The sequence below is a fragment of the Theobroma cacao genome, unplaced genomic scaffold (genome assembly GCF_000208745.1).
Source record: "Theobroma cacao cultivar B97-61/B2 unplaced genomic scaffold, Criollo_cocoa_genome_V2, whole genome shotgun sequence".
NCBI classification, from domain to species: Eukaryota; Viridiplantae; Streptophyta; class Magnoliopsida; order Malvales; family Malvaceae; genus Theobroma; species Theobroma cacao.
The window spans coordinates 14,522-39,174 of NW_017234792.1; the positions used below are offsets into that span (position 1 = coordinate 14,522).

The 24,653-nt window shown below is 34.2% G+C and overlaps 1 protein-coding gene and 1 long non-coding RNA gene across 10 annotated transcripts; both read right to left on the reverse strand.

The window, feature by feature from the left end:
- Nucleotides 1–3,224: 3,224 nt before the first annotated feature.
- LOC18590205 lies at nt 3,225–20,743 on the reverse strand. 9 transcript variants are annotated; one of them, XM_007015606.2, is made up of 12 exons: nt 20,573–20,743; nt 19,341–19,432; nt 19,190–19,218; nt 18,058–18,135; nt 17,576–17,649; nt 9,261–9,547; nt 9,059–9,150; nt 8,764–8,829; nt 8,401–8,640; nt 7,626–7,787; nt 4,285–4,374; nt 3,225–3,702 (listed from the first exon to the last, which is right to left on the reverse strand). In XM_007015606.2, the coding sequence occupies exons 2-12, from the start codon at nt 19,361–19,363 to the stop codon at nt 3,512–3,514; spliced, it is 1,332 nt and encodes a 443-aa protein (XP_007015668.2). In that variant the 5' UTR covers nt 19,364–19,432; nt 20,573–20,743; the 3' UTR covers nt 3,225–3,511. The 9 variants fall into 9 exon arrangements, with proteins under 9 accessions (XP_007015668.2, XP_017985293.1, XP_017985296.1 ...); XM_018129804.1 differs by having other exon boundaries at nt 18,058–18,790; nt 19,190–19,217; nt 20,573–20,737; XM_018129807.1 differs by lacking the exon at nt 20,573–20,743 and having other exon boundaries at nt 18,058–18,641; nt 19,190–19,217.
- Nucleotides 20,744–22,046: 1,303 nt separating this feature from the next.
- Nucleotides 22,047–24,082, reverse strand: LOC18590206. Its single transcript, XR_001930011.1, has 2 exons — nt 23,658–24,082; nt 22,047–22,660 (listed from the first exon to the last, which is right to left on the reverse strand). It is a non-coding gene; the product is annotated as an uncharacterized LOC18590206 (long non-coding RNA).
- Between the last annotated feature and the right edge of the window lie 571 nt (nt 24,083–24,653).

Genomic DNA, 24,653 nt, shown 5'->3' on the forward strand with positions numbered 1-24,653 from the left:
TATATATATATATATATATATATATATATATATATATAGATATATATATATATATATAGATATATATATACTTATATACATATTTATATATTATAACAGTCTATGGTTCACTCCCTTATCTCACCTCATCAATCTCATTGAGGTTTTCATTTTTTTTAATCTAAAGAAGAGATCTTGTCTTGAGTGAAAAATGTATTTCCTCTTCATCCCAAGCTTTCTTGTTAAACACCGTCTCATTACGGACAAGTCAAACCAACCAAAAGGTCACACCACAAATCACGTTTCATCTTTTCTTTTTTACATGAAAAAAATGTGTAAAATATATGAAAAATCTAATGAAAGATTCAATGGTCATTCTGACATACCCATCTTAAACCTCAACCATTTGAATACATTATGCCCAGCGGTCCATGAGAAGTTGCAACAGATCAGAATATGAATACAGCTTTCTTCTACCAGCCCACACCACTTACATGAAACATCATTGTTTTCAGAAGTCACACCACGAGACATAAGAAAACATTTAGAACGTATGCTCTTAAGTTTTGGAAGCCATAAAAATCCTTGGACTTTCGGGGATAATAAACTTCCAAATTTGTGCAAATGATACCTCATGCGACTTTAAGCAAGTATGAAGGTCCATAACTCTAATGCATTGTTTCACCGAGAAAGCACCTTTGGGATCTCGTTCCCATAGTAGCTTATCCTCTTTCTCATTATCCAGCACCACCCCTACAAGAGAGTTGAGATGCTCTTGATAGGCCTTTTGTTCCCAGACAAACAGTTGTCATCGGTAACTAAGCTCCACCTCCTTTCCTGGTTAAAACACTGAGCAGCACTACACTCCTTCACACACAAAATACACTGAGAAACACTACACTCCTTCAACACAATATATAGAAAACAGCCTTAGGAAGGACGCATTCAAAGGTTCGTCGATGAGCCATTTATCTAACCTGAAAAAGACATTTTTACCATTACTTAGGTACCCACACCCTTCCAACCTTACAAGCCTATTTGCTCCATCAATTTTTGGAACATTATGATGTTTCCCCAAACCATTAATAGTTCTCTCTTCGGGCTATATATGGTAACCATACACATTCCCCATCTCCACCTTTCTCACATAAAATAGGTAAATTAGATAAAGTTGATGGTAATCATAAGTACTTGTAAATACTTGATTTTGATTAATATGTAATTTTAAAAGAATTATGTACAACATAATGTTGTACAGAGAACAACTACAACAAGTGAAGTGCTACTTCACGCAGAATAACTAGAACAAGTAAAGCACTACTTCATGCATAACAATTAAAACAAGTGAAGTACTGCTTAAAGCAAAATAATTAAAATAAGTAAAGCATTACACCATATGGAACAACTAATACAAGTAGAACAACTATTTCAAATAGAATAACCACTTCACTTGGATGACAGTGAAAACAACTTGAAATAAGTGGCAGGGTTCATGAGTTACTTTCATTTTGAGATGTTCCGGAAAGTTTGGCTTGGTGACTTAGATATAGAGGTAGTTAAGAGATCTTCCTCTTAACCATTTCCTGAAATACAAGTGTTTCACCCTCTTATCTTATTTTCGTATATCTATTCATATACTTGATAACAAGTATTATTACATCCAATTACAGTAACGGTTACTCACATTAATGTTTTTTATAATAATGTCATTCATTAGGCGCATTAAAGCCTATTCTTGAGTAACCGTCACTTTTAATACTATATATAGAGCTTCACAAGTCATTTAGAGGGGCTCTTCTCTTCTCCCTAGAGCTAACACATTCTCAGCTTGAGAGCTTCTCTCTCTAAATTCTCTCTCTAATTCTTTTTTACTCTTTAGTTCTCTTTTTACTTTATTCTACTTGTCACTATACTCAGTACTTCAAGAATTGTTCCAATCTTCCTCTTCGCCGCCTCTGGTGCATCTTTTTACTTATTTGCAACGCTTCCTCTTCCTATCACAAAAACCCCTCTTACAGTACCCTTTTTGACAAAAGGCTGGCAGCATACATTATGTCAGACCTTGGTTCAAAAATAAAAACAATGGCATTTTATCATTTATGATCATGGTTGTTGGTCTGCCTATTTCTATTATGCTATAGTGTGATAATGTGTGCGGTTTTTGGTGTGCCTATTACTCACTGCTCAAAGGAATTTCAAGAAAGTAATTTATTGAATGGCAAGGTGCCTGACCAACAAATGCACACTTACTGTTCATTTCTCTGAATTTCCTCAAAGGATAATAGACTTCCAACATGGACGATTGTGCAAAACCATTTTGGCAACCCAAGGGTGACCAGATCCTTGAACTCCTCATTTTTAGAATTGTACAGAAGTAGAGCTCCATTCATGTACTACAACAAAATCTCTCCATTTTTCAGAGCTTAAGCAACTTGAACAGCTCCTTTGCTTTGTATTGACTTTTTCCATGGCCTCGAAAACGGTGGACGGGTAGTTTGATTCAGAGTGATTGGCAGATATGCTCCGATGACATAATCTTTGACCCATGACTCCTTCACATTATATTCTCCCATGACCCATATCTCAATACTTCCATCAGAATACCACATAGCCGCAGAAAGGCTCTGTCCTAGAACCAACTTGTTCTGCTTTAGACAATCACAATGAAGGATTAAGCCTAGGCTCTTATTGTCTGCACGAGCATCATAGGATGCGAAGGAGGTGTTGGTCGTGGGATAAAGCATACCAAGCTTTGCAAACGGGCTTGATCTGGATAGGAGAAGTGATCGATAGTCTCGTAAGTATATCTAGGTCTATGTCTCGAGGTAGAGACTCTTATCATATTTACTATGAGTTTACTTGATTAAGTTACTGCTACAACTCAAATGGAACTTTCAGATATCAGAACAAGGTGAATTTTGCATGAAGTAAGAATAAAACTGCCCATCGCTCCTTGCTTAAAAACATATGGCTCCGGCTTTGAAATTCCGAATGTTAGATAGAGGACGACCTCGATGAGTAAGGTCCTAATATTTTACAATTTCATCGCATTGGTTTGAAAGTGATCACAAATGACTCAGCATAGCAAAAACTACAAAGAGTTGTGCTAAATTATTAGCTTCGCCGTTTCCTATTAAACTAATCGAGAGCTAATTACAAAAAGTACAAATATAAACAATTAAGACACGAAAATTACTAACTGGGAAAACAAACTAATCAGCTAAACAATGGATGAGTTGCACTGGTTCTCTGAACAGTTCCTATCTTATAATCATATCAAACAATTGATTTAATATTTTTCAAAGTAAATATATGAGCTATCATAAAAGACAATCATAGAACAAACTTTACTCTTCAAAGAAAATTCGAAATGAGGGAGCCTGAGTTGTTAACTATCTAGTTGTGTTACAAAACCTGTCTATAATTGAGAAACAAGTTTGTATTCAAACTCCTTTTTTCTTTCCTTTCTTTTCCTTTGTTTGGTTAACAAAGTAAGGTTAACATGACAAGAAAATAAAACCCTTTGTTTGCTTCAATCATCGCCCCAGGCATCATCTTTCAATTTTTGTCTTGTAACTATCCGATTCTTCCTAGCTTCTTCCTGGTTTCTCAATTCTCTAGACCCAAAGGTTGAGGATGACAATTTCAATCCCATTCCTTGAGCTATCAGCCTCTGGGCAGTTCTTGCTGACGTCTGTGGTCTTTGGCGAGGAGGCTCTAAATCTGAAAATGAATAGCACACATTTCAGCACCCTTAAAATTTTCATCTAACTGCATATTCCTTTCCTTCATTAGCTAAACCCTTAAACTCTAAATTATGAAAGATTAGCCCAAACATGCTATAGCATTCTTTATTCTTTTCTGACATTTGTTGCTTGAAGCGCTGCGAATTGCAATATTTTGAGCAGGTATATAACATAGAAATTTTACAGTCTACTTCGCATAAAAAGCTTTAACTCAATCTAGAAGTTAAATCAGGTGAAACACTTTATGCAAGCAGAAAAGATTTTTAGATAGGATGAGGGGGACCTGGTCTTAAACAGAAGGGCATCTTCACAAGCCAATAGCAGATAAAATAAGGTTAGCTCAGGGTGGTAATCCAAAAAAAATTCAGCGAAATAAAATGAACTACGAATGTATAAAGAAAACCTAAGAAGCACACATACCATAAAGAAACTAAAAAAAAAAAACCAAAAACATAATGAAGCATGTGGCTCCACTGAATAAAGAAATAAGCATGGAGCTTTCACAAAATGGAATGCAACTGTGATGAAATTCCAAACGAAATAAGCCTATTTAAATTACCTCTTGCCGAAATCGAGCCCAAAAGCATATCATCCTCATCAAGTATACGTACAGTAAATGGACAATTAACATGGTTGCAGGCTTCAAGGGCTACCTTCAAATAATAGATTGTTAGCAAAATAAAAATTACTGGTTGTGGAATTTAACAAGCTGATTGAAGATGCTTAGACACTAATTAACATGTTTTACAACTTTTTTTAAGGACAATGCTAGATTATCCGAAAAAAGTTTTGGTCCAAATAGAAACAACAAATAAATGCCATTGAAGTCGATTTTTATTACAAGTCCTACCATTTCTCTATTCAGACCATTTGGACCCTTTCAGAACAAGACAGCAATGTCCTTTTAATATAATTGAATTTCATCTATCAAAAGAGAGCAGAACACGTATGCCTAAAACATAAATAAGGGAAGTTGACAACAAGTAGCAAGAAAACAAAAAACAAAAACCAAATAACAATAAAGCACCAAAGAAATAGCTAAACCAGGCAGGACAACTAAAAGCAAACTAGGCTAATGAAGAGAAAGGAACAATAAAGCCTTCACAAAAATAGAGCAAAGAAGCAAAAATGTCTCAAAAAGCCTTTCCCATGTAAAATAATCAGCAACATAGACAGAAAGCTAACTGTAGCCATCACATTAGAAGCAAGGTTTGAAAGAAACTAATGGCATCACAACATTGATTGCAGTGCTACCTCTGGAAACTTTTTCTGTAAATTTTACGGACACAGCAATGCCAACCAATCCTCAAAAGAGGAGAACCAAAAGACTATCCCATCATGATATATTTGGCTCACAAAAAGTTAGATCTCCAATCTCCAAATGGATCTTGAGATGGAAGCACATAAAAAATTGGCTGAAGTGCTTTTGTTTCATCTAAATAATGCCAAGAGCTCAAAATGTAATTGACACACAACTAAATTTGAAAGATATAGACAGCTATCCAAGAAAGATGAACCTTACTCAAAATGTCGAATTCAAACAACTATTAGTACATAGCTCTAGCAAAATAAACACCATTAGGCACAGACAAATCTCTGAAGACAACAACTCAGGCTAGGCCTAGCAGTTGTTACCCTCTTTAGGAGGATTGAGGTCCAAAGTTCAAATCCCAACACCCCCCTTGTACATCCCATATGTAACCCAAAAAAAAAAAATTCTCTTAGTACACTATATAAAGATTAAGGCTTCAACCCATGTCCATTAGAAATGACCAAAGAACCATATGCTAAAGTGTAATTACTGCCAAAGCCCAGCCAGATCTTCAAATTGATTGGTCTATAATTGTAATAATAAGTTTTTTTTATTTAACTTTACAAGATTCATAGACCAAGAGTAGATTTATTATTTACTTTCAGTTCCTAAATGAAATGAGGTGCTGAGATAGATAGTCTGGATACAACCACAACCTCCTACATTTTGGCAAGGTTCTTGATCTCTTATCAGTCCAAGACCCTTCCCATTGGCTCCTAACATTTACAATATTATTAGATAATTAAATAAAACCTATTATCAGTGAATTCTTAGGCACACCCTATTCATATCGCAGATACATAATCAACATCAACTTTCATCGACTTCACCAAGGTAAAAACTGGTCACTTCGTCAGCAACAAATTAAACATCCTTCTGAAGGTAATTTAAAAAAAAAATCCTAGACAAAATGTTAAGCCCTGAGATAGATGACATCAAAACTCTCTTTTAATTCCTCCAAAATAGGATAGACTCTTCATTGCAGTACTGAAGCACTTTGCCCAGCACCAAAGCACCCATTGAATAGCTATTCTAACAGCAATCACCACCTGAGAAACGAAAAACCTAGGTCACTAGGCACTTCAAGCTGATAACTTGAAACATACAACTTCTGTCTGCAATTCCTACAAGAAAGCATCTACCAAATATCACCCACAATTAATCATTTTCCTTGTTTAACTAACAAATGCATTATGTTCCAGGATACCTTGTTAATCAGGGAAGCACTTAATAAATTGGCTGAAGAGCTTATGTTTCATCTAAATAATGTCAAGTGCTCGAAAATGTAATTGACACACAACTAAATTTGAAAGGTATAGACCATTATTCAAGAAAGATGAATCTTAAAATGTTGAATTCATACAACTATGAGCACACAGCTCTAGCAAAAGAAACACCATTAGAACTGCTTCTATACTGCCTCATTTTGAAAAGTGTGCAGCATCAGGCACTGACAAATCTCTGATTACAACAACTCGGGCTAAGCCTAGTGGTTGTTACCCTCTTCAGGAAAACTAAGGTCCAAGGTTCAAATCCCAACTCCCCCGTTATACCTCCCATAAGTGACCCAAAAAAAATTCTCTGATTACACTATATAAAGATAAAACGCTTCACTCCATGTCCATTAGAATTGACCAGAGAACCATATGCAAAAGTCTAATTACTACCAAAGCCCAACTAGATCTTCAAATTGATCGATCTATAATTGTAATAATAAGGTTCTTTTATTCTACTCTATAAGATTCATATACCAAAAGTACATTTATTACCCACTTTAAGTTCCTAAATGAAATGAGGTGCTGAGATAAATAATACGGATACAACCACAACCTCCGGCATTTTGGTAAGCAGCTCGAGCTTTTATCAGTCTAAGACCTTTCTCATTGGCTCCTAACCTTTACAATATTATTAGATCATTAGATCATTAATGAAAGCCTACTATCAGTGAATTATGGCATGCCTGATTCATATCTCAGATACATCATCAACATCAACTTTCATTGATTTCACCATGCTAAAAACTGGCCACTTCCTCAGCAACAAATTCAACATCTTTTTGAAGGTAATTTAAGAAAGCATCCTGGACAAGATGTTAAGCCCTGATACAGATGACATCCCAAACACTTTTTAAATATCCTCTAAATGAGGATAAATGCTTCATTACAGCACTGAAGCACTTTACCCAGCAACAAAGCACCCATTGAGTAGGTATTCTAAAAGCGATCACCACCCGAGAAAATGAAAACCTAGGTCACTATGCACTTCAAGCTGATAACTTGAAAGGCACAGCTTTTGTTAGCAATTCCAACAAAAAAAATCTATCAAAAATCACCCTTCCCTCAACCTATCATTTTCCTTATTTAACAACTAACAAATAAATTAAATTTCAGGATACCTAGTTAATCAAGGAGAAGAAGGCTTGTATCCAGCTTAAGTTTAAATGATGATACTAATTCCAGTTTTCTGAACTAGTGGAAACATCAAAAAATGATAGTCTTCTAACTCAAACTAACTTTAGAGATCTATTTCACACAACATTACTAAACAATTTAACAGATGCATCAACAAACGAAGCTAGAAATTTTTACCAATAGACGGTGTACAAAATACTGCAAGGGCTGTTGTATCATTGACCCAGCGAATAACAAATCCACGGTCTCTGAAGTCCTCGAAAAGCTTCTCTAGGTATGTTGTCCTAGTGCTTGGTGAAAAGTCAGCTAGAACAAGAACATGATGTGTACCATATTTAGCTGCATTCAAATGAATTTGCATTCCGAAACCATTAGCAAGACCTAGAAAAATATTGCAGAAAAGATACTGTGAGCATGGACTATTAAACTGAAATTGACCTTCCAAATTGATCAATCAAGGTTTTAGAGGTTTAACAGTAACATACTCAAATCCATGACAAGTTATTTCTGGTTCCTTGTTCTGACTTGAATTTATCTTATCGCAACAAAAATTAGATAACACAATTTTAAAGTACCTTGTATAGCACATTTCAAACTCAACTTGTTAAATAGATACATTTCACAAGGTTTTTTTTTTTTTTTTTAAAATGCAGATAAAGAAAAGAAGAAATCATAAAACCTTGAAATCATTAGAAACGACATGAGAAGCCAAAAAATAGTTCATTTTCATAAGCCGGTGCTAAATATTTCAGTCTGAAAGGCATTCTACATCCCACTAGATCAAGGCCTAGGAACAAGCAAATAAACACAATTTTAGATTCAATTAAGAAAAGACTGCGCTGTCTATCTTCTATATTTAGAAGTAATAAGCTCGGTCTATCATAGAAGGCAACATGCATGTATTGAACATTTATGGAAACATAACCTTAAATTGAGAGACACAAAGGCTTACTTTCCACTGTCTTTATTTCAGAGTCTATGCACACATCCTCATTCTCTGTATCTTTGGTAGCAAACACGCCGTCAGAAAGTCGATCACTATACAATTCACTTTTTCTGTAAGAAAATGTTCCCCTTCCCCGTCTCTTAGGGGCTTCAACTTTGCTATCTTTCAATGACAGACTTGATACTCCAGGCAAGCCTTCTGAGGAAAGTAATTCATTTGGTTCACGATCTGCAATTGCTTCCCAATCTGTACAAACCATCCGAGTTAAAGTTTCATGACAAGTCGTTCAAAATCTAATATATGGACATCACAAAGAACCCAAAAAACAAGATCATTCAGAGGAAAACAAGCTAGGGAAACAAAACATACCATCATCTGATGATAATTTCGATGGCTCACCATCATCACCCGTCATTGGACCTTTTTCAATATTCCCTTTTGCAAAAGAAGAAATAAAATTCACTTCCACAAAATCGTAGAGGAAAATGCAATAAAATTATAGAAAAAAATGCAAAAAAAAAAAAAAAGATTTTCCAAGAACTATAGAAGCAAAATTTTGTCATATAAAGCAATGGAACACTATATCTGCTTCCGAAAACGAAAGCAAATATGAAAAGCAACAATCAAAGGAAGGCTAAGCTAAAGATTTAATGCATAGTTGCACCATGAGTAAAAGGCTTGTCATTTCCAGCCAAAGAAACGTTAGGTAACGGTAAAGAATCCTCCTTCAAGTCTTTCTTTGCAAGCCCGACGTCACTGAAATAAAAAAGAAAAAGAAAAGCCAGGAAATTCAGCCTTAATTATTTCCATTTCCATTAAAAAGAAATGAAAGAAAAGAAAAAGGCAAAGAGAGAGAGAAAGAGTACCTCGAAGAGTGAGCGCGTTGCTTGAGGAGAGAAGCGCGTGAGAAAAGTTGATCGGACTTAAGGGAGTAGCCGATGGAGGAATAGAGAGCAGCCAAGTCAGAAAGGGCAGAGGCTAATTGGAGGTCGTCCGAAGATGGCGTCGTTTCGAGTTTGGAAACGAGGTTTTCTAGGAAGGAGATTGCGCCTTGTGTGTCTCCGGCTGTCACCAGATCCTCTACCTCCTCACTCCAATTCGGTTTTCCTTTCTCCATTTTCTTCTTCTCTTTTTGTTTTTGGTTGCTCTGTTCCTGCACAAGAACAAATCTATGGTTTTTTTTCGGAAGCCACACTATTCTACGTATGGGTCAAAAACATTTAGCCTTAGGCTTTTCATTTTTGAAGCCCAACCAAACTAATTGCATTGCAAAAGCTAAACTATGCTTCATGGGCTCTATGTTTCAGATTCGATTTTATGGATATTTTTATTTTTTATTATTTTTATAGAAATAATAAAATGTAAAAATATCATCCACATAAAATCGTAATTTTTATCAAGAAAATTTTTAACTTTTTTTTTTATAGCAAATCCAAACTTTTTACTATCCTCTCATTACTAGAGGGGCCAACTGAAAAAGAACAGAAGAGCCCATCGTTATAAATTGGGTTGAAATTGAAAAAATTATCTATAATTATTGTGAAATTAAATTAAACTATAAGTCAACTATATATTAAAAATGATAAATTATATATTATTTAATTATTAAAAATACTTCTAGTCCATTAGATTTTATTGAGAGTAAACTTTCCTCATTAGTTTGAAAAATACTCTTTATGTCCCATGAAAAATTAATTACTGTTAAGATTTCATTAATCAAACTGATAATTGTTCAAAGTTAACTTTAAATAATAAAAACAGCATCATTTTGTTTTATATTGACATTAAATTGTATCTGTCCATAACTCAATCTCATCCATTCAATCCCGTTCTTACCAGTTTATCTTTCCTGCCCACTATCGATAGGTTAGAGAATTCAAATGCGTCCATAGTAGTCATAGTCACCTAGCCATTTAGCATTGGCTCATGTCGCAACCTTTAATTTAACAAGATCAAGAAATTGCCCCGAATTTCAGTTTTTGCCTTAGAACACCATTTCGTTGCAATATAACCAAACAAACCATAGCGAATCAAACTTCCCATCCCCACAATTTGACATCCCATACTTTTAGGGCCACTACATTCCCAACACAAGAAAACAAAAAAAAAAAAAAGGACCCTCATGTCATTCAGGACAATCCACTTGCATCAGTTCGTCCATATTTTCCATACATCCTCACTTATGAAAAGGTGTTGAACAGTTTCTTGCTCCCTATTACAAATGTAACACACAATTGGAATGTTTTAAACAACCCCTTTTGCACGAGCTCATGATTGATTGTTATCCGACCATAAAAAAGCTGCCAACTGACGGCTTCTACCTTGTGGGTGGCTAAGTTTGCCCTCTACCCTCTTCCACATATCATTTATATGCTTCTTTTTTGGAACTAAAAGTCTACAAAATGATTTAGTACTACATTCTCCACTTGTACCTTTTTCCAAATTGCTTCATCCTTCAAGTGTTCATTGAGATGGTAATCCTTTATGAGCTCCATCAAGCTCACCTATTGTTCTCGCTCCTAACCAAAGGGCTCTCTCCTCAAATATTCTTTATTCCAATGCCCTTCGTTATTATTAGTCCACTTCCCAAATTTTTTTATTATTCCTTCCTTATTCACTTTGAGTGCATGTATCCTAGGCACCACTTGTTGAAGACTAACACCGTCAACCCATTCCATCAACCCAAAACTGTATATTGGCACCATTTCCAACCAAAAACCTAAATTAATTGCTACTTGGAAGAAAAATTTGTTAATGGGGAAAGAGGATTAATAATATTTTGCTAAACTTTTGAGCACCTCTTGCTACCATGGTCCATCGGTAGAAGATTAATGGGGTCCTCACGAACCATTTCAACAATCACCTTCCTCAAAAGGCAATTCTTCTTCCTAGTAAACCTCCAAATCTAGTTGTTTAAAGGTACTCGATTTTTCACCTCGAGGTCAATAATGCCCAACTCCATTCTCTATATAGTTACACACCTTTCCTCACTCAACGAAATGTTTTGTTTTTCTTTGAATCAATCACACACCATAAAAACCTATTTAAATCTTGTCAATCTTGTTCTTCACACCTATGGGGATTTTAAAAAGAGACAGAAAATAGAAAGACTAACCAACATTGTGCGTAGCAAGGTGATCCTTCAACATAAAAAGAGGGATTTTGCCTTCCAACCCACCAATTTAGCCTCAAATATTTCCACCACCGGTTTTCATATTTAAATGGATTATTGATTAACACCTAATGGAAGACCCCAAGTACATTAAGAGGATGTCACCAACTTCACAAAAGATGTTTGCAACCCCTCTTAATGATATTTCTCTCTAAAGGTGAGCAAAATTAGACTGAACCAATGATACGACCAAGCCAAATTCAATTTTAGGTAAAACGATTCGGTCTAATTGGTCCATTCAATTCAATCGGTCCAAAAAGTTTGGTTAAATCGATTATTTTGGTCAATTTTCGATCCAAAGTTTTTAGACCGAATCGACCAAAAAACCTAACTTAATATTTTATATATACATATGTTGTATTTATATAAAATATATTTCCTATTTACTACTTACAAAGTTACTATCAGAGTTAATTTTATTATTTTTGTGTTATTGAATTTTGAATGCCAAAACTTAAAGGTTACCACTCTTAAATATTAATTTGATGGCTTACATGGAAGGACAAAGGTTGTCTTAACTTGGATGTTAATTTTAAAGATGTTGATGTTGTTAATGTTAAATGTTATGCTTTATGTGAGTAAAAGGACAAAGTTTTTTCTTTTTTTTTTTATGTTTAGATTATTTGCATATTTAATAATTATAAATGAAATTTATAAATTTCAATGTTTTAATTTGTAAGAAACAAAAATGATAAAATTTCAACTCTTTTGGTTCAAAATCAAATCAACAGAACCAATTCAATCTTTGATTTTGATCCTTTTTTAAGTTTCGTTTATTTTGCAAAAAAGTTTGGTTCATTTGGTCATTGATTATGACAGACCGAACCGATCGAACTGACCAATTGTTCACTCTTATTTATCTCCACTCTCTCTCTAATAAGGCAACTCTTGTTAAAGCTAATCTCAATAAAAGTTTCTAATATTTAAAAAAAATAATAATAAAAATAACTAAAGAAAATAACATTAAATATGAAGGTTAAGGCTTTTTTTTTAATGTTATAAATAAGAAAACACAAGATTAATAAATATAATTCTTTGAATGAGCATTGTGAAGATGCTAATATCTGCCCTATACATAACTGTACTCCTAAACCTAAATTTGTTTTGTAGATAGGAATCTATCATTTTTAATGAACTTAAATCAAGAATAGAACATCTTTAGGAAAGATAGATTTACTTAGGTAGACAATCACACCTAAACAAAAAAATTTAGTGGTGACATGTTATGACAATTGGATAATAGACTCAAAGGAATTCGACACAAACCATGAGAAATTCCACCACTATATGATCAAACCCCAAACTTGCCAACTAAAATGACATGAGAGTAATTATAATTAATATGTATTATCTTCCTTCACTGTTTTTGTACTAACTACAAAGCAACTATTCATTTTAGAATTGGACACCATAAGACATTAGGAAAAACTTGGAAAGGACAAATCCAAGATAGCTAACCATAGAAAACCCTAAACTTTAGAGGGAATTGGCCATTTCCATGTGGAATGGAACCATACTTTTTGATTGTTTGGAGTGTCATGCATATTAACGAGGCAAGTGATGCTTGATTGAGAATGATACTTTAGGATCATGCTTCCATACGAGTCCATATTCTTTATCATTGTTGAGCACCACATTATCAAAAATATTAAGTAGTGCTTAGAAGAACTCACTTTCCCTCACGAAAAGATTACGTCAAAAGCCAATATGCCACCAATCATTCAAAAGCAATTTGGAGATTGTGATTTCTTCATCAATGGCAAGGGAAAATAGGAAACTCACATCGAATGGTTCCTTAAGGACCTAAGAGTCAAGCCAAAAAAAAAAAATGCTCCAATGCCAATCAACTTCTTAGTACCCTACTTGGATGGTAAATTGGTAATTAACTTCCATAGATGTGACATTCTCTTTAAATGGAGAGTTGAAGGAAGCCAATGGAGTGTACCAATCCTATATTTCTCCACAATCAAACGACACCAAAATGCTTTATCTTGAATACCATATTGTCACCACCACTTGGCACGAAGTGCAAGATTTTTGTTAAGAAAGATCAAAGATGCATAGTCTCCCCAAGATCTTCGATTTAAATATAACACTTTTTTTAACTTTGGTGATTTTCCACTTATCAAAGCAGCTACCCAATAAAAAGTTACATCTCGGCTACTTAAGATGTCATATAACCCCCTTGGGAGCCTAAAAAATGGAAAGATAATAAATCGACAATGAATTTAGAATTGAATTGATAAATGTGATAAGGCCACTAAAGGAGAGATATTGACGTTGCTACAATGCTAGTTTGGTTTTAAATTGGTTGATGATTAGTTCCCAAGTTCTTGAACTTCTTGGATTAGCACTAAGGGGAATCTTAAGATAAGGGAATAATGTTGTATTTTTTGGAGAAATAAGGGTTATATGTTACTAAAGGTAAGCTCTGTTTGGGTATGGCAAACTAGGAATAACAGAGGTTTATGGTGGCTATTGTGACAACCACAATAAGTTTCATTCATCATTTACTCTATATACAAGGCATAAAGAAACATAGTAAAACACTTGTTAAAGGACAGATTGCAAGTGTTAAACATAGTTTGTATATAAACATGCAAAGTACCGCATAGTAGTCTTCAAAATTGAGCAAGACATGTACTAATATGCATGATATCCAGGTGGATTGTCACTTGACTTTTTGTGCACTTGGTACACACAAGCATTACCTTCAACATTCCCCCTTAATGCTTGCGTTGAGGACTTTCAATCTATCCTTATGATATTCAAATTTTGGCTTGCTCAGTGACTTGGTTATTATGTCAATGAGCTTCACTTCAAAATTGATGTATGAGAGGCTTCGAATGCCAACTGTGCCTTTGCCCATTGCATGCAGGAAATCCCTTTTGCTAATTTCAACATTCAACTGATGTTATGTATCAAATTCAACAAACATCTCAACCTTTGGAGTCATATGGTTAGGGCAATCGTTGTTTAGTATCCACTAACTTGCATCTACTACTTTTGGTTTGGTCTGTGTCATGAAGAGATATCCATTTGCTACCTCAATTTTATTACAGATTGAGTGATCTTTTCATGCGTATTTGGGTTTTTTTTTTTCTTAAAGACCTTTCCAGCATGACCAAATTGGATGCAAATTTTGCACTTTATAATGGGTTTGAACCAACAATTAATCTATTTAAGGTTCTTTTTCTTGCATTGAGAACAAACTTAAAACTTGTTCTTTCGGAATTGTGATTTGCCAACTTGGTAGCCTTTAATTTCTTTTTCCCTTGACTCACAAAGTCCCTTTCTTGGTGCTGTCCCACGACTATCTTCGCATTTGAATTTTGCAATCAAGGCATTTTCAAAGACCTTTTCCACAAAATTTTTTTTAGAATATTCTCACCTCACCTGATTTATTATTTGCATGAGCTTAGCTCTACAATCCTTCACAACTTCATTGTCCTTCATCTTCAGGACCTTAAACTCCCTTAATGTTGGTGTTTGATGACAAAAGGTACTATTATTTGCCATGCTTAAAGGGTGGGTTGTTGTTTGGAGAGTTTTGTGGTGATATTCAAAGTTTTCGTCCTTTAAGAACTCAAATAGGGCTCTAATACCTTGTTGTAATTTTTGGAGAAAGAGAGGTTATATGGCTACTAAAAGTAACCTCTGTTTTAAGTATGGCAAACAAGGAAAAATAAAAGTTTATGGTGGCTATTGTGACAACCACAATACGTTTCGTTCATCATTTACTCTATATACTAGGTACAAGGAAACACATAATAAAACACTTGTTTAAAGACAGATTACAAGTGTTCAACATAATTTGATATATAAACATGCAAAGTACCACATAATGGTCTTCAACATTAAGCAAGACATGTATTGATATGCATGATATCCAAGTGGATTGCCACTTGACTTTTTATCCACTTGGTACATGCAAGCATTAGCTTTAACAAATGGGAAGGAATCGGTTACATTTGTGTAAACACTGTATTTTATATCCAAGCATTTTTAATTATTTGCTTTATTTTATTTATTTTCTTATGATGGGTTACCTTTGAGCCCAACTAAAAGTTGGGCTTTTTTTATGTCTAACCTTTGGTTATTTTAAAATAGACTCATGTTTAGGCCCTTGAATTTTAAGATCCATGAATCCCAAATAAATAAAATAATTAATAAATAATTAATAAATTAAAAAAAAACTAGTAACGACAGTAGCCTACCATGGCAGTCTGCCAAACGGCTAACACTCTTGAGCCTCACCTTTTTTCTTATTAGACCCTTTAAATCCCTCCCAAAAATGGAGGTTCAACAGAGACATGCAATCTAAAAGCTGGTGAAGTTAAAAATAAGGAAAGGCCAAATCACACACTATCAAAGGCAGCTCGTAAGCCTTCTGTCCAACTACCAATGGAGATATTTGGAAAACAACATTCTTGCCCTGCGGTTATAAAAACCAGGAGAGAAACATAGAAAAGAAAGAAAGTTTTTTTTTTTGGTTCTAGAAATAAAAAAACCCGAGAAAATAAAAAAATCCCTAGTTTCTAGCAATCGATAATATACCACAACATCATAAAAAAAATAAAAGAAACAAGAGTAAAACAATGTTCTGCAAGGATTTTCTTAAATTGATTTTCTCAAATTCTAGGGTTTTGAGACCAGGATGAAGATTGAATAGTGAGAATCGAGAAAGGAAAAAAGGGTTTTGTTGGTTGAGATGGTGGATTTCACAATGGTGGCGGTGCACGGTAAAGAAAAAAAAAAGGGAAGAAAGCCGCATAGACAGTAGAGAGGGAGCCGCTTGGTAAAGAGTGAAGGTGAAGAAGGAAAATAAAGGATGGGCTGAAAAAATAAGTTTTATACCTAGGGTTTGAGTAAGTAAGCCACAAAATGACGCCGTTTTTATTTGAGAAAAGAGAAATCTTAAGGCCAGGGCAAGTGCAATTTGCGCAATACAAGCCCACGAAGCTTGGACCATCTTGTAGCAGGCCGCACGTTGGGCCACATCATAGTAGAACCAGGCCACGCTTAGCCCTTGTCCCCTTTCTGGTCCAATAGCTGTTGCTTTCGGATTGTACCCAAATCACAATTACTTGGGTCAGGTTGACTAAAAAAGGTATAGGCTTCGTTGAAGATAATTTTGTTGATTGGGCTGATTGGTTGTATGCATGGATTTACTATATATTTGTTGATAGTTTTAATTAATATAATAGTTTTATTTTTAAAAAAATAATAATAACAAATAGATTAATTTATGAAAAAGTATGTATGTCCATAAATATGCATCATAAAAAAGATATACGTATAAGAAAATATATAAAAATATAGTTTAGTCAAGCTTTATATATATGTATATATATATATATAAGAAATATAGTATGAAAAATAAAAATAAGTACATGGCTTAAATTATATATAATGTTGATACTAAAAAAAAGGAAAGCGGAAATTAGAATATCCATACTTAGAAAAATAGAATAGTTATACTTTTAAAAAATAGTAACATATGAAAAATATTATTTGAATTAAACCGATGATGGAATATTTGCTCGGGATGCGAGAACTCACAATCTCAAATTAATATTCCTAAGTGAGGAATTTTGGTTAAAACTCCACAATATGATGGAAGGGTTTTAATTTTGAGTCCTAATATTTTAATTCCAAATGAATGTCTTTAAAATATTAATAAAAAATATAATAAAATAAAAAAGCATAGAGTAAAAGTAAAAAAATGGAAATAATAAAATAATGAATAATAATAAATATAAAATAAAACGATAACATAAGTATATGTAGTTTTAAAATGGTATGGAGTTATGTTTAGAAATTGATTTTTTAAGAAGTGGTAAAAATACATATTGCGTGTGATAATTAAAGAATGAAAATTAAAATCTAGTAATAAATGTCCTGTCCTGAGCAAAAGTGAAAAAGGTAAGGAGAAATGTAAAACACACTTGCTAAAATATAAAAATATAAAATACAAAATGCATGCAAGAAAATAAATTAAGGACATACCTCATCAACTAATAACTTTGAGTTAGAAGCTGTGTCTTTCTTTAACTGCTTCTTCCTCTTTGCTCTAAGTTCTTCTGCACATTGCATCAGATGAAATGTGTAAACATTTTTTTTTTGTTACCAGCAATTTCGATTTTATTTTGTTTTTGTTTTTTAAGTAACAAAGAAAAAAAAAAGCTCAATTCAAAAGACCAAATGGAACAGATATATGCTATCATAGCATATACCCAGCAATAATCATTCTGATTTTACAAAATTGACAAGTTCACTAGTTATTTATCATACTAATTGCATGAAACATAAAAGAAAAAGTTAACGAAAGAAAAGTGAAAACTAAATCTACCATTAAGACTCTGCTTCAAATACATGGCACCAGCAATAAGATACCAAACAAGTTTTTCTAATTTTCAAGAAAGTTTTGAGTGAGAAGCAGCTGTGCTATGGAACAGGCAAGGCCTCCTCAAAACGAATTTAAGCACTACCTTTTGCAGCAGTAACTTGGCTTAGGATATAATCCCTTTCTTGTTGATCAAGCAATTGTTGTTGGGCTTTTGCTAATGCTGCTCACGGTAAAAAACCCAGTGTGGGTAATACAATCTAATATAACATTTATAATAATTTCTAATAAATATGTGAATCACATGAAATGACCAATACAAATTATCATAATATTTCTTCATTCGTACCATAGATAAACAGAACATAGAGGTGTACATAACATGATGACAGGATGTAGATGCAAGATGCGAGATCCTAACATCTTATGTGAAAGTAGCGGCACAAAGCCCAAATTAATCTTACTGCATCTTTCGATTTACTAGGGCTATTAGAGCCAAATAGAGAGCATAATTCTAAATTCATTAACTTGTTTTATCTTGTTAATTTTTGTATTCAGCATCAGCACATCATATCATCTTCTACTTTTGGCCTGAATCATAATCATCTTCTAACGCTTTTAAATTTCATCTCAAGTTTCATATTGTTTTGAACCAGCAACCCGATGCGTAGTTCAACTCCATGATCCTAGAAAACAACTCAGATGAATTCCGAATCTGTCCAGATTGACCTGCACGCTTGAAGTAGATTCAGAAAATCCAAACAGCAAGGTCTTCAAGGAGGGAGAAAACATTCAAAAGAGTAAATGCAGTCAGAAAACCATAACTTTATAATCAGCACAAGTCCTAAATGTTGGAACAAAATATCTCCCCCAAGAATCTGCAATTCCGAAAGTAAAGAAGTTGAATTTTATTTTCCTACGCAACTTTGGCTCCTTTCTGAAAATCAATAAAGCTACAATGTGCTTCCATTAACAAAATTGAAATGTTGTCTGTCTATGCCTTGTTGGTCAGAATGGGGTTGCGGGGTCCTGGTGTGTGTGTATGTGTCTGTTTATGGGGGAGGGGGGGAGGGAGGGAGGGAGGGAAGCATGTCCATAATTCTTTTTTGCAAAAATATTTGTCACCAAGCACCACAAATATGGGAACAGAAAAGAATCAAAGTAAATACAAGTTGAATAACTTATAAATGATAATGTTCTATTTAAAAATTTATCTGATATGGCTTTCCAGATACAAGAAAGAGCACCAGATAAGACAAATATTATAACCTACTAACCTCCAAAGGCCTCTTTTGCTTGTGGATGCTTGCATTTGTCAGGATGGACCATTAATGATAACCGCAAATGTTTAGCAGGGAATAAATCAATAAATAACCAAGTAAAAAATTATCAATGGCTTGGGCAACAATCAAGGAAAAAATAGAATACCTTACGATACTGCTTTTTGACATCTTCTGGAGATGAATCAGATGCTAGGTTCAGAAACTCAAAATGGATTTAACTTGAAGCATGAAAAAATCCTACAATTTTCAGAAAACAGTTTAAATGTGCCAAAAGTTATTAAGAGGAATAGAAGAAAGTAGCTCATCAATGATAAACCAAAGTTGCCTTTCAAAAAAAAAAGAATGATAAACCAAAGTAATTAACTGCTTGATAGAAGAACAGCATAATAATCAGAACAAAACATACAACAAAAGGTAATGCATCATGAATGGTAAGATCAAAGATCATCTATAAATGATGGTGAAGTAGCTTCCTTACTTAGGCCCACATCACTTTGTTATTGAACCAAGGATCTGAAAGAGTAAAGGTCTCTCATGCCTTAAGATGATTGTTTCAAATTAATTGGGCCCTTAGGGAATGTCATAAAATACAGGTTATGAAATTACACAAAATCTGAGTCAGAGTATGGGGTGTGACCCCCCACACAGAACAAAAGACTTTGGCAAAACTGAAAGTATTTGTTGGCACATATCCAACATGCATACCTATATCTAAGCAATAAGAAAAGGACTACACCTAAGCAGCTTTCTTATTTTAAGTCTATCACTATCTAGCAGGGTAAGTAAGAGTCAAAAGTACCCAAAAGCCCTTAAACTTCTAACGCTGATTCGACTATTAGAGTACCGGTTATACCTAAATTGAAGGTGTCAATGCCACTCTCTTAGAAAAATACTGCATTTATGGCTTTTACCAACTTTAATAGCAATACTTAACTATAATCTTGAAAAGTTCATCTATATCAAGTTCTAATGTAAAAAAGTGTAATTTAGAATTCCCAAACAGCACCAAATACAAAGATTACCCATCAAAATTATATGGAAAAAAATTGCGCTACGAAATTTATACAAGCATTTCTTTACTAAGCATATTGTTATATCTATAAATACCAAATTTCAAAGTTAGCCAATTAAGCCAATTGATAGAACATGCCATTTGAGCTCAAATTTTACCAAAAGAAAGCAACTGTACAAATAAAACAAATATATTAAAAATCCAAACTTTTCCCAATTCATATTTGATAAAATTATCAAAGAATAAACCCTAAAAGCTGAGACCCGTCAAACCAAAATCACCTAGAAACCCCATAAATCTGTGCATGAGCACAAATTAACAGAAAAAATAATAAATAATAATTCCAAAAAGAAAAAGAGAGAAACCTGATGACTTCATTGTCTCGTTCAACTTCGCTGAATTCGGCGAAGAACTCTTTGAGAAGCAAATCCTCATCGACGGTTGCGTTGCTCTCTCCCATCGCTGGATTTTTTTGCTTTATTACCACTCTCACTGATCCCCTTTTTGATGGCTATTTCGCAGGCCTGCCTTTGCTTTTGCCTTGCCAGAGCCGGGAAAAGGTAATTGAAATCGGGCCGGCTGGTTCAGACTATCGATTCGGGTCATGGGTCCAAGTTGATTCAACCAAAAGCCTCAGAAAAGTGTAAATAGTAGTCCACGTTTCATGCTCAGAACACTTTTATTTTATTGGTTTTTTTTTAAAAGAAATTTATTTCTGTAGAAATTATTTTTGAAGAAAGCGAATTTTTTAAAAATAAAATTTATTTTTGTACCAATAAAGTTTTAACCTTCATTATGAAGAGTAATCCAGTTGTAACAATCATGGGAGTTTTCTTATATAAACTCATAATATAATATATTTTTATTTAGTTCGATTTTAACCCCAAACTTATGGTAACAATATAACCATGTTTTTTACTATTAGTAATTCTTTTTTTTTATTCTATGAAACGGTTTTAAGTATTTTATTACATGGTGGTTATTCTTAATTAAAAACAAATTCCATACATAATAATTACAAACTAGTTTATAGGGAACTTTGGGTTAAAAAACTTAATAATTTGGTCATAAATAGATAAGAAAATTGGTGATAATAACAATAAAATGTCTTAGCTGAATTTGGATATTGAGAAATAAAGCAACGAAGCATTAATAGTTGGGCTGAAATTTTGGCAACATCAATGAGGCCCATGAGCAATGGGCAAAAGAGATGAAAACATGTGAAAAATGGGAAAACCAAATTAAGTAGAATGAGGGTTGATCTTTCCATATTTTGATACCCCACTCAAAGAAAGTTTTGTACACAATGAATAGTAATATTCCAAAAATCCTGGTTTGAAATATAAAATTATTTAATTTATTTGAAAGAGTAACTTTGGAATCAAACCCTATGATTATACTCTTCCTACGAACTCAAATGTGATGATGAGAGAAAATTGTAGCACCATTTTAATTGCCGTTTTATTCCACATAATTGGAATCATGAATTCCCAACAGGCCATAGAACATATACAGCACTTTACCCACAACATCTTGTACAACTCCACCACATCCTGCCGCTCTCAATTTGCCTTACACTTTAGCTCACCCTCTTTTTGGGGAGGGGATCCATGCAACACCAATACCTGAGTTTTGGGGTGTATTAATATTATATATACACTTATATACATATTTATATATTATAAGAGTCTATGGTTCACTCCCTTATCTCACCTCATCAATCTCATTGAGGTATTCATTTTTTTTTAATCTAAAGAAGAGACCTTGTCTTGATTAAAAAAAGTATTTCCTCTTCATTCCAAGCTTTCTTGTTAAATACTGTCTCAGTACGAGCAAGTCAAACCAACCAAAAGGTCGCACCACAAATCACATTTCATCTTTTCTTTTTTACATGAAAAAAAATGTGTAAAATATATGAAAGATCTAATGAAAGATTCAACGGTCACTCTGACATACCCATTTTAAACCCCAACCATTTGAATACATTATACCAAGCGGTCCATGAGAAGTTGCAACAGATCAGAATATGAACACAACTTTCTTTTACCAGCCCACGCCACTTACATGAAACATCATTGTTTTCAAAAGTCACACGACGGGACATAAGAAAACATTTAGAACATATGCTCTTAATTATTGCAAGCCATAAAAATTCTTGGACTTTCAGGGATAATAAACCTCCAAGCAAGCCATAAAAATTCTTGGACTTTCAAGGATAATAAACCTCCAAATTTATGCAAACCATACCTCATGCGACTTTAAGCAAGTATGAAGGTCCATAACTCTAATGCATTGTTTCACCGAGAAAGCACCTTTGGGATCTAGTTCCCATAGTAGCTCATCCTTTTTCTCGTTATCCAGCACCACCCCTCCAAGAGAGTTGAGACACTCCTGATGGGCTTCTTGTTCCCAGACAAACAGTTGTCATTGGTAATTGAGCTCCACCTCCTTTCCTGGTTAAAACATTGAGCAACACTACACTCTTTCAGCACGATATACACTAAGAAACACTACACTCCTTCAACACAATATATAAAAAATAGCCTTTGGAAGCACGCATTCAAAGGTTCGTCGATGACCCATTTATCTAACTCGAAAAAGACACTTTCACCTTTATTCAGGTACCCACACCCTTCCAACCCTACAAGCCTATTTGCTCCATCAATTTTTGGAACATTTACGATGTTTCCCCAAACCATTGACACTTCTCTCTCCGGGCTATAGATGGTGACCATGCACATTCCCCATCTCTATCTTTCTCACATAAAAGAGGTACATTAGATAAAGCTAATGGTAATCATATCTCAGATACATCATCAACATCAACTTTCATTGATTTCACCATGCTAAAAACTGGCCACTTCTTCAGCAACAAATTCAACATCCTTCTAAAGGTAATTTAAGAAAGCATCCTGGACAAGATGTTAAGCCCTGATACAGATGACATCACAAACACTTTTTAAATATCTTCTAAAAGAGGATAAATTCTTCATTGCAGTACTGAACCACTTTACCCTGCAACAAAGTATCCATTAAGTAGGTATTCTAAAAGCAATCGCCACTCGAGAAAATGAAAACCTAGGTCACTAAGCACTTCAAGCTGATAACTTGAAAGGTACAACTTTTGTCAGCAATTCCAACAAGAAAAATAAATCTATCAAAAATCACCTTTCCCTCAACCTATCATTTTCTTTATTTAACAACTAACAAATAAATTATGTTCCAAGATACCTAGTTAATCAAGGAGCAAAAGGCTTGTATCCGGCCCAAGTTTGAATGATGCACATCAAATAGCTACAACCATGATGATACTGATTCCAGTTTTCTGAACTAGAGGAAACATCAAAAAATGATAGTCTCCTAACTCAAACTAACTTCAGAGATCTATTTCACACAACATTACTAAACAATTTAACAGAAGCATCAATAAACGAAGCTAGAAATTTTTACCAATAAACGTTGTACGAAGAACTGCAAGGGCTGTTTTATCATTAACCCAGCAAATAACAACTCCACGGTCTCTGAAGTCCTCAAAAAGCTTCTCTAGGTATGTTGTCCTAGTGCATGGTGAAAAGTCAGCCAAAACAAGAACATGACGTGTACCATATTTAGCTGCATTCAAATGAATTTGCATTCCCAAACCATTAGCAAGATTTAGAAAAATATTGCAGAAACGATACTGTGAGCATGGACTATTAAACTGAAATTGACCTTCCAGTCTAATCAATCAAGGCTTTAGAGGTTTAACAGTAACATACTCAAATCCATGGCAAGTTATTTTTGGTTCTTGGTTCTGACTGGAATTTATCTTACCGCAACAAAAATTAGATAACACAAAGTTTTAAAGTACCTTGTGTAGCACATTTCAAACTCAACTTGTTAAATGGATATATTTCTGTAGACACCCTAAAAATATATATATATATATATATATACAATAAATAATAAAATAAACAGAAATATAAAAAATTATATTAAAAAATTAAAAAAAAAAAAGGGGTTGTCCAAATTTTTGGACAACCCGGCTCTTTAAAGACCCTGCAACCTGCAAAAGAAAAAGGGAAGCAAGCAAAAAAATCTTAGATCTACCAAAAAAGAAGCCTAGCCACAAGGAACCAAAAAAAACAAAAACAAAAAAGAAAAGGGGGTGAGATCTGAGAAGAGGAAGCCGTAGAGAGGGAAAGAGAGGGAACGGCCGGCGGAGAGAAGAGAGGGAGTGGATCCGTAGGTGTTCAACCGGTGGTGAAAAGGAGAAGAAAGGAGAGAGCTTGACGCCGGCAACGGAAGGCGAAGTGATTCGCCGGGCGAGAGAGAAATCCGAGAAGAGAGGGGAGGACGCCGGCGCCGGCGAAGAGAGAAGAAAAAGATTTTTAGAGAGAAGTTGGAGAGGGTGCGGTTAGAGAGAGAAAAGGAAATTAGAAAATGGGTAAAAAAAGCTAAAAAGGA